We start from the raw sequence: 10,933 nt of genomic DNA, 5'->3' as shown, positions 1-10,933 counted from the left end.
AAAAAAAAGACACGCCAAAATAAGCCCAAGCCCAAAACTCTGCTTGGAGAGTAAAAACATCCAGGGAAATGTGGTCATTAACCCATTATTAACCCCCTGTACACGACCGGTGGGATACGGTTGACTTACAAACAGACACGGATACTTGGAAATCGGTCTGTGTTCAATATTCACGGACGTTTCCCATAACATCGCCGGTAACAACCGTCCTGACAACGGGTACACAGCGTGGCCGAGGTGACGTCAACAACCCGGGGTGTCGGTTTACTTACATGCCCGTAGCCAGGATTTTGAATGGGGGAGGGGGGGCTTCCTACTGCCCGAGGGACCAGTGAGCGCCGCAGGCGCGAGGTTCCTAGGGGTCCGGGGGCATGCTCACCCAGAAAATTTTGAAAATTGAACGCGTTCTGAAATGGCATTTTCTGCGTTTTTTGAAAGGATTTCAAGGGAAAAATCAGAAATCAAAATATTTTTTATGACAAAGTGAGCAGTTTTTCCAGCCCCACTCGTGATACGAATCAGTCCATCTTTCAAACTTAAGAGAAAAATCTCGGATCCGGACCTTTAGGTAAAAAGTGGACCTTTGAGCCTTGTGGTGGCTACGGACATTATGTTCTATATCACACGGGACGTTCAATCTGTTGTTCGTCAAAGTGTGTCACGTCGTCTGGACTATCTCTGGACATTTAGATTATAATTATAAGTGACGTTTTTCTCCTCGTCTTCCTAGAAGAAAAGCTGCAGACAAACCGTTTTTTTTTTTGCTTTCTCCAATGAAAAAGGCCAAGACGGTACAATGTAGGCCATATTCAGGTAAGAAATATTATTAGAATGACACTAACACTACTAATTATATAAGCTGGTAGCACTATTACTGTTCATATCATATTCAAGAATCATTTCGAACACTTCAAGGCAATTATTTCGAAGCCATTCATTTGACGAAAGTAGTCTCTGCAGCATCTGATAAGTACCTTATGCTAGCCGTTCAGTCAGAGACTACCCTAAAGATGTCCATGTTTGTCAGACACGTGAGTAAGAAGCACGTGTCTCAGAGCCCCAAGATGTGCGGCGGACTGAGTGAAAAACAAAGCCCTTCATCTAAACACAAGGACGCTCAACGTTCTTAACAACCTTCAGATGTACCTAAGATAACTAGTTATTATATATATATATAGCCTTTAGTAACATAGGTTGGTATGTACTCTGCGGTGGCTAGTTATATCTAATAGCACATCCCCATACACATGTAACTTCAAACTGTTATGTTATTTGAAAAAACATCCATACAAGTACTAGAAAATCGAGTTTTGAGTTAAAAAGATCGACTTTCTTTGAATTGCAGTGATTTTTTTTAGTGTGCGCCTTCCTTCTACCAGTAAATTCCACACTCATATCATACAGGTGTATACCAGGCCGTTTTCAATACATTGTATATTCTATGGCCCCATTTTCACTAGGATAAATTTGTCCGGATCTAGCCGAACTGATTCGCTTTGATCCGGCTTCGATCCAGCTCCAAGCCGGATCAAAGTGAATTTATTTGGCTCGATCCGGACAATTCTATTGAGAATGGGGCCTAAGTGCCTCGTGAGTCGATTTACAATTATACACGTATGAGAGACATACTGTGTTGTTAGGCATATACTAGTATGCAAGCCTCGGGCATCTTTAGCCATTTAATTTGGAAACTCGCCTTTTCAGATCGTTGTCGTGCGTCACCGCCGGTACCTTCAGACGGTTCGTCCATATTTTGAACTCCACACACTTTGATGTATAAAGAAACGTCCCACTACTTAGAAAACTACAATTCAAAACATCTCCCATGATTTTGAGAGAATGTTTGAAAAGTTAGACGTATCGTACTGAGCTGTGCTTCTGTCGACAATCACAGACATGCCACTGAAACCTCTGATCTTTCTTAGGACGCTTTTGTTACTATAAACTCAATAGTGACTGCTGCGTTTTGAAAGAAAAGTTTTTTTTTAGTGAATCCAGCCGAAGCCTACAGCGATAAACAGTTTTGAGGATACTTCAGAAGAGTTTTTTACCGCTATCTTGTTGTTTGAGTGGGTGAAGGCTCTTCGCTTCTAAGTTGTGTTCGCTTGAAGTGACATGGAGAAAGACATGTGATAGAAGCCAGCTTGTTTACCACTGATAGATCGAAATTTGGCCCTCGCCCGACATGGCTACTCGGAAAGGGTTGCAGTGCTTAGGCCACACCAAGTAAATTTTATGGATGACGTCCTTTGGAGACCCTAAATCTAATGCGAGAGGGCGAAAAAAAAACAAGAAGGGCCCTAAAAAACAAGATGCCTAGATTAGAAATATACTAAGAGACGACAAATGTTAGGACACAAATTGAATGAGGTGACACAGTGTAACAAGGTCTTTTATTCATCATCAAAACAGCAATAAATCAGGTGGAACAGCAGTTGTCGTCCTGTGCTTTGGGGAGATAGATGGAGCGGTCAGCAAGTTTCTTCAAATGTGGCAGCATGTACCAAACTGAATTCCTAATGGAAGTCATGATTTCCTTGCTTGATGCTTCATAAGCTTTGGTCCGTACAAACCTATTTGCGGCACTGTCGTGACTCTTTGGTCATAGTTACAGGAAGCGGAATTTCTTTTTTTTAGAAGCAGGCCAAAATGAATGCGCGCGCGGACGTAATCCTTAAAATTTACTTGGTGTGGCCTCACATGTAGAACGGGGCCTTAAGGTTACACCAATTTAATCAATTGGTTCACGGATTTGCCAGCTTCATTTTTTTCTGGTTTGCAAATGCTGACATTTTGAACCCCAACAGTTAGAGAAAGTCCTTTTCTTCCTAATTGATACAGTTTTCGTACAGTGTCAATTCTGTGGTTTAATTAAAGTTTTTTTTCTAAAACAAAACGAGAACGAATAAATCAAATTGATTCGGCCTAAGCCATGGTTCATTGTGCTTGTTGAAAACAGCTAGTTATAGTTATAGCTAAAATACAACGAACCTGTATAAAATGAATCTGTATAAAATGACCCTGTTCGCATTGTAAATATTGTCCGTCTAGACGTCTTAAAGTTTGTCTGCCACGAAAATGCGGAATATTAGCTCTTAAGTCACTTGAGGCAGTCTTATAATCAGTTTTCCCACCGTCATTTCAGGATTGATAGAGTTTTACAGAATCATTATCTAGATTCTCTCTGAAGTATAATACAATCGCTATCAAATACGCCACTGATATGAATGCGTTTTGGAGATGAAAGAGATTTAGCCTAAGGGAGTAGGAGAAGCAATCAAGGCATGAAATAATCAGAAATGTAGTAATCAAAGTACGTTAGTGCTTATAGTGTGAACTGAAGATGGGCAAGACACGATTATCCATCAATCAATCAACCGCAGGCATCAGTAGAGATGCACAGCGGCTGTAGACATGTCCCTCCAGGATGTAAATCAAAGTATAGATCGTAAATCAAAGTATAGACGCTACGGGGCTTCTTTGTAATTTTCTGTTATCCTTTGTTCTTATGTTGCAGCAACTGCAAGAAAGTTCATTGCTCTCTCGAGGGACAGTGCATACTATAGTAGTACAACCAGAAAAAGGTCAAGTAAAAAGAGTGAGGCGTCGCAAGGTTACTCCTCCCTTACATAACATGTCCCATTGTTGCATCCTCGAGCTCTCTCTCTTTCTGTCTGTCTCTCTCTCTTTCTGTCTGTCTTTCTCTCTCTCTCTCTCTCTGTCTCTGTGTGTCTGTGTCTGTCTCTCTGTCTCTCTCTCTCTCTGTCTGTCTTACTGTCTGTCTGTCTCTGTCTGTCTCTGTCTGTCTCTCTCTGTCTCTTTCTGTCTGTCTCTCTGTGTCTGTGTGTGTCTCCCTCTGTGTGTCTGTCTCTCTGTGTCTCTGTCTCTCTCTCTCTCTCTGTCTCTGTCTCTCTCTCTCTGTGTCTGTGTGTGTCTCTCTCTCTGCCTCCGTTTCTCTCTCTCTCTCTCTCTCTCCGATTCCTTACATGATCATTCACTGCGGCCATACTGCATTGCATATTGCATCAAAATACATTTTGTTCGTACGGTCCTAGCTCTGAACACAAATATTGTTTAGTATATACATACGAAACGATAGCTTTAACCTTGTATAGGACTGAAGCATTACACTATATACTAGTATATATATATATGGAGGCTAACCCACACTCACAAGCTCTTCACTCACACAAGAACGGCTCTTGTACACAATACGTTGTAAATGAAAGGAAATCTGTTTATTACAATCTGAGGGACGATTCAGACACTTGACATAACTTGACTGTATTCCTTTTATAATCAAAATTGACATAAATTTGACATAAACTTGGCTACCGATATCTATCTGTAAAAACATTATCTTTAGCGATTACAGACACATTACAAACTTCTTTAAACAATAAAAAACATCAATCATCCTTTTAATATAGAAATGAATCATACCAGCCTGTTGATATGGCAGAAGGAAAAAGACAATATATTTTTTTTATTTCCACTGTTTATTCAAATCATGGAGACAAGTACAAGTACAAGTACATATATATATATACAACCTACTTTTAACAAAAGCTTTTACAGCCATATCCCCAAACTACACGGACCAATCACAAAGACAGACACTAAAAATGATGTCTAAGTCACTCAGACACAACAGGTCTTTAGACTGCCACAGATATCACAGATGAAGTTTCTTGACATTGTTGTAGAATAAAGCTTAAATCTCCATGTACAATAAAGGTTTGTTTAATTCATACCCTATTAAACCCCATGTAAAATACTCATAATGGAAAAAGACAATATATAGAATATCAACAATTCAACGGTGAAACAGAATTCTGTAAAAGCTTATCGTTATCACAAACCCCCTCACCTACTTGTAGTGTTCTACACGGCGGTTTCAAAAGACCAGACAACACCTGACGAATATGGAACTGTTCCAGCAGTTTTTTCCTCGCACTTTTCTTCCATGAAGAAGACGGGAGTTTCCAGTCGGCGGCGGCGGGCGACGGTGACTCTCTTGTCGGTGCGGTACGTCCGATCCGCGGGGCGCGGGTTGAGGCGCAGCGCGGCACGAAAACTCCCGCGGAACTTCTGGCTCATGAAGACGTAGAGGATGGGGTTGACACAACTGTTGACGTGGGCCATGGCCAGGGTGATGTGGAACAGCACCAACACCGCCGGCGTGGGGCGCAGGGCAGTGGTCAAGCTGACCAGCTGGCAGGCGTGAAACGGCAGCCAGCAGACCACGAACGTCACGACCATCGCGCTGACCGTTTTGACCACTTTCGTCCGCATCTTGACGGAGTGCTTGGCCACCGCGGCGTGGGCGGACGTGTTGCGCCTGAGATGCCGGACCACCAGCAGGTACGACCCGCTGATCACCGACACCGGGACGACGAACCCGATCACGAAGGTGTAAGACGTGAACGCCTTGTGCCAGGACATGGTCTCACCGTCCGGCCAGTTCAGCGCACAGGCGTAGTGTCCGTCTACCATCATGATCGTATCGCTGACCGCCATGACGGGGATGGTCAGCAGGGAGGCCACAACCCACACGGACAGGCTGACCGCGGTGACCACCTTCCGTTGGCGGAGCTGGGGGTGGCTAGCGGAGCAGACGATGGTCAGGTACCGGTCCACGCTCAACACGGCCAGGTTAAACACGCTACTGAACATGTTCAGCGCGTCCAGAGACAGGACGATCTTACACATGGCTTTCCCGAACACCCACCGGCCCATGGCGGACGACGCTGAGGTGAACGGCACCCCGAGCATGAAGAGCGCGTCTGCCAGAGCCAGGTTCAGGATGTAGTAGTGTGTAGCGTCCTTCGTCCTGGAGTGGCACAGCAACATGTAGATGACCAACATGTTCCCCAGCAGGCCTACCACAGTCATCGTTCCGTACACCGCCGGAGCGATGACCATGATTTTTGCGAGGACGTCCGGGGCGAGGGCCAGAGCTTGCGGGCCGTACGCGCCATCCGTGCCGTTCAGGGCGCTCCAATTCCCCGTCAACACGTCCATAGTGGCGTATGTAGCAGTTAGCAAAAGTCACTCGACGCTTTTTACATACAGAAACTATGACAGAGTTAGTTAGCCACGTTAAATCTCAGACATATGTCCAGAAACAGCGTTGTCCGTTCCAGATAGACTGCTCAGAATTGCTTCTTGACAGATCGGATTGCTGTGAGCTTCAATTTTCTGTCCACCGAATTACAGAAGATCTAGAGCTATAGATAATGACATATATGAGGCGTTGGTGTCGACTGCCGACGTGCAATAAGAAGCTTTTCTATTGGACCATTCTTTGATATGATAAGAAGTGGTTTGCAGTCTTTACGCGAATTAGAGGGAAGAGGCCTCTGAGATGGTTCAGGCCGCATTGTTGTGAACTTACATAAGATGTACGCAGCACTTTGAAGGCACCCAAAGTGAGTTCAGGAGAGTAAAAGTGGGATTTCAAAGTCGATTTAAGGTCACTTCTTTAATGCAGTAAGTATGTTGACTCATCCCTGTCCACTAGCATATCTAAGAGGCATAAATGCGATGTTGCTGAGGGAATACGGTAGCTGGGTCTACGTATTTATTGGTGTGGCCACACGAAGTAAATTTTATGGATGACGTCCTTTGGAGACCCTAAATCAAATGCGAGAGGGCGAAAAAAAAACAAGAGGGTCCCTAAAAAAACAAGATGCCTAGATCATATACTAGAAATATACTAAGAGACGACACATGTTAGGACACAAATTGAATGAGGTGACACAGTGTAACAAGCAAGAAGTCTTATATTCATCATCAAAACAGCAATAAATCAGGTGGGACAGCAGTTGTCGTCCTGTCCTGTTTTCGCGTTACGGGTTTCACGTAAATCTTACGATTTGCGGCACTGTCGTGACTCTTTGGTCATAGTTACAGGAAGCGGAATTTCTTGGGGGGTTTTTTCTAGGAACGGGCCAAAATCAATGCGCGCGTGGACGTCATCCATAAAATTTACTTGGTGTGGCCTGTTAGTAAAAAAAATGAAGGGATTTTGGTGGTGTGTCCAGAAATGGTTTAACCAAAACACAGGACTCTTATCTAATATCGATACTGCGATGAACATCCTGTTGGGGGATCATAGAGAAGCAGTGCCAAATATATATAATCTCATGATATCACTAGGTAAAGTCTACATTTTCTAAAACCGTCAGTCCTCAATTATTTCTCTGTATAAATTTGTTTCCTTTGTCAACCATTTCAGATCCATAAAGGAAAATATTACACGAAAAGAAAATAATTTAATCAGTCACTACAGAAAATGGAGGGAGATCTCAGTTACATTGACTGGATAATATGTAATTCAGTGTTTGTGTACTCTTATGTTACTGTTGTCTGTTTATTTCTGTTTTGTCGGATAAAGTTTTTAGAAAATAAATAAAAAATAAAAAAGGACTTCTCACGAAGCTTCTTTTGAGGCTGTTTTAAAAGCTTCAGGTATGAAATGATGACGAAAATGTGCGAAGATATGACAGTAAGTGTCAATAAAAGACAGATGTCCTCATCCAGAATATTTTTGTTTTGCAATACAAGCTGAAAACCCTGCTTCGAAGAAAAACACTGCATAACTCCTTCGCCTTACACTCACCGGTAAATTTTATGGATGACATCCTCCTCAGACGTCCAATTTAATGCGGTAGGGCGAAGAAAAAAAATAAGGCGGATGAAAAAAAAAACAAGATCCTACATTTTCAAATTTTGAGATTATTCACCAATTTCACACTTCCCATAATGCCTTGTAAAAGTCACGGATATGACGTAAGACCACCCCTCCCCCTTCCTCGATGTAATATTTCCAACAAGTTCTATCGACAAACTGGTCAACTTGAATTATTTCTCTAGTATAAAGCGCATGCCATAATTGCATTTTTGTTGGAATTAAAGAAAATGACGTACCTTCTATCGTTCCACCTTCTACCGAAGACTCTCCTACTCGCACGGTCGCATTACGTATATTGGAACGATAGAAGGTATGTCATTTTCTCTAATTCCAACAAAAATGCAATTATGGCATGCGCTTTATACAAAACAATAGTTGACCAGTTTGTCCATATAGATAGAACTTGTTGGAAATATTACATCGAGGAAGGGGGAGGGGTGGTCTTACGTCATATCCGTGACTTTTACTAGGCATTATGGGAAGTGTGAAATTGGTGAATAAACCTTGGCGACAAGACATGGCAATCACTCGAGATCTTTATTTGCAATCAGATACAGATTCATCATATGTACAGATACATATTCATGTTCAGATACATATTCGTGTACAGATATATATTCATGTACAGATATATATTCATGTACAAGCTAATTACATATTCATGTACAGATACAGATACATGTACAGATACAGATTCATGTACAGATACAGATTCATGTACAGATACAGATTCATGTACAGATACAGATTCATGTACAGACATATATTCATGTACAGATACAGATTCATGTACAGATACAGATTCATGTACAGATACAGATTCATGTACAGATACAAATTCATGTACAGATACAGATTCATGTACAGACATACTTTCATGTACAGATACAGATTCATGTACAGATACAGATTCATGTACAGATACAGATTCATGTACAGATACAGATTCATGTACAGATACAGATTCATGTACAGATATACAGATACAGATTGAGTGAGTGATACGCCAGGGTGACGACGGTTGACACGGTGGCCTTCGCGTGGATTTGTTTAAGGTGGATATTATTTAAACAGGTTGCGACAAAACATGATATCACAACCAACCGTTCTTTATCCCTGTATTTAACAGCATCATCTGTCCTTGTAGACTGTCAACACTTGCAATCAAACGCGAGCAGTAGCCTCAACTTTGCTGGATCGCTGACAGTTTCTCTGACGTTTACAACATTTTGTGCATTTTCGGCATGTTGTCCACCGTCAGAGGCTTCTTGTCCCCCCCCCCCAAAAAAAAATCAGGCGAAAATCAATGCACGCATAAAAATTACTTGCTGTGGCCTTATGTAGCAGTGTGGAGTCAGACCACAGTGTCTGAAATCACAGTTGCAGCAGGCATCGTCTCCACATACATTGTACACTACACTTATACTATTTGCTGTACGTACCCTACGTACACTTACACTGTATACACCGAGGCCAACTGAATTGAAACCCTCTTAGGGCAACTACCCTCTCTGGCATGTTATTCACTCCGTGCCAATTTTCCTCAATTTCTACCTTTCACTCAGCCCCTGCCCCAAGACTGGCACTAAAAACACTAACGATTCCTAACGTTAAGGTCGCGGCCTGGGACCTGTCAATCTTCATTAAGCCAATCAGACGGGGCAATTTGTAACGTGGTGATGTACTTATGGTCCTGTTACCTGCTACACCAGTGCAATTTGCCTCAGAGAGGTTCGGGGGGGAAAACATGTACGTCCAATAAACAGGAGGGTTCAACAACCACTATATAGGGTCAGTACCCCATTCTACAAGCAGATATTGGGAGGGAGGATCGTCAATTTTTCTGGTCGCTACACGTCTCTAGCTAATCCTCAAGCAGATCCCTCTCGGTGGCAAAAAGACAGTATCAAATTGGCCAGGCAGTATCCATTAGCCAGAGAAGCTCCGCGGCCACCGACGGTTGGTGGGGGTCAGGACAAAAAAAACGGCCATATATAAAAATGTAACGATCATTCCCCCACAACCTCTGCTTGGAGAGTAGTTTCTAGCCTCTGCCAGGCTTTGGAAGCGGCTGCCAAAGGAGTATTTGCCACCTCCTTTTAATAAACTCCCCTGGCCTGTTATCTGTCTATTTGGCCAATTTCTACTCTTTCCAGCCGCTTTCAAAGCCTGGTATAGAGGCTACACGTTTTGCTTGATATCCGGAAAAGGGCACGGTAATAATTTATTATCATGCATATTACCAGTGAAAAGGGAACCAAAAGGGTAACGAAAAGGTCCAGAAATCCGTAAAACGTGACAGTCAGGCAACCTAGTGAATTAAATAGTCTTAAGTAATAATTGACGAAGTTCAGTTGCTCATGACCAAACCATGTGCATTTTGGATTTCTTGTTTGTAGCGTAATGTTATCAAAGATATGAAGTATATTATATGTAAATATTGTTTCAAAATGTCTTTCTTCTTAAGTATGTGTGAATATTGTACGAGTTGATGCTTAATGACGGGGGTTAAAATCTTCTTTATTTCAATGAATATACAAAATGAAAGTTACTTGGTTAAAGCCTAGGTCAGCCCGTTATCTCTCGCTATATTTATAAGAGGAGGGCGGAAGGCAAGTGAGACGTTAAACGTTATGTGCATCGGACATTTTGGTGTTTCAATTAAAAATCAATTGTATAGTAACTAATATTAAGTCATTTTCTTGAGGCACACTCACAAGCCGAACTCCTTCCGTATCTTCGCCAAGACAGAGGAATCCGCCTTGGGACTCAGTGAGAACCGGTAAACACATGTACATATGTTGAGGCCGCGCCAAGCTCATTGCGAAGCTATGTAAAACACGTGGAGTTGTTTGTACAGGCGGGTTGTACACGTGAAGGTAGAACACACAGGTTACATTCCCAACACCATATTTAGAAGCTCAGGGCCTTGTATTTTCAACACACATGCGTTTGAGGGACATTTTGGCTGCTAAGAGAATGTCATAGGTACATAATAACAACATTGCTTACTTCAACTTGGAAGAAGCATTGCCCCAATGCCATAGGCACTGTGATAAAGAGCAAGGGTTGAACTTGCTACTGGTTGCTAATCTCCAAGCAGATTCTGTGGGGAAGGGGGTCTATATTAGCAGCCAATGGATACAGGCGGCCAATATAGACCCCCCCCCCTGTCACAAAGAATTTGCTTGAAAATTTGATTGTACCGTAATGCTTCACATGTCCAAAAACATGCAT

The 10,933-nt window shown here is 42.4% G+C and overlaps 1 protein-coding gene across 1 annotated transcript; it reads right to left on the bottom strand.

The window, feature by feature from the left end:
* Positions 1–4,884: 4,884 nt before the first annotated feature.
* Positions 4,885–6,024, bottom strand: LOC109487716 (somatostatin receptor type 2-like). The gene has a single exon (XM_019791768.1). The coding sequence runs from the start codon at positions 6,022–6,024 to the stop codon at positions 4,885–4,887; it is 1,140 nt and encodes a 379-aa protein (XP_019647327.1).
* Between the last annotated feature and the right edge of the window lie 4,909 nt (positions 6,025–10,933).

This window comes from Branchiostoma belcheri, unplaced genomic scaffold (genome assembly GCF_001625305.1).
Source record: "Branchiostoma belcheri isolate BF01 breed outbred unplaced genomic scaffold, Haploidv18h27 scaffold9, whole genome shotgun sequence".
Taxonomy (NCBI): domain Eukaryota; kingdom Metazoa; phylum Chordata; class Leptocardii; order Amphioxiformes; family Branchiostomatidae; genus Branchiostoma; species Branchiostoma belcheri.
The sequence above is the reverse complement of the archived record's forward strand: the minus strand, read 5'-3'. Positions and strand labels throughout refer to the sequence as shown.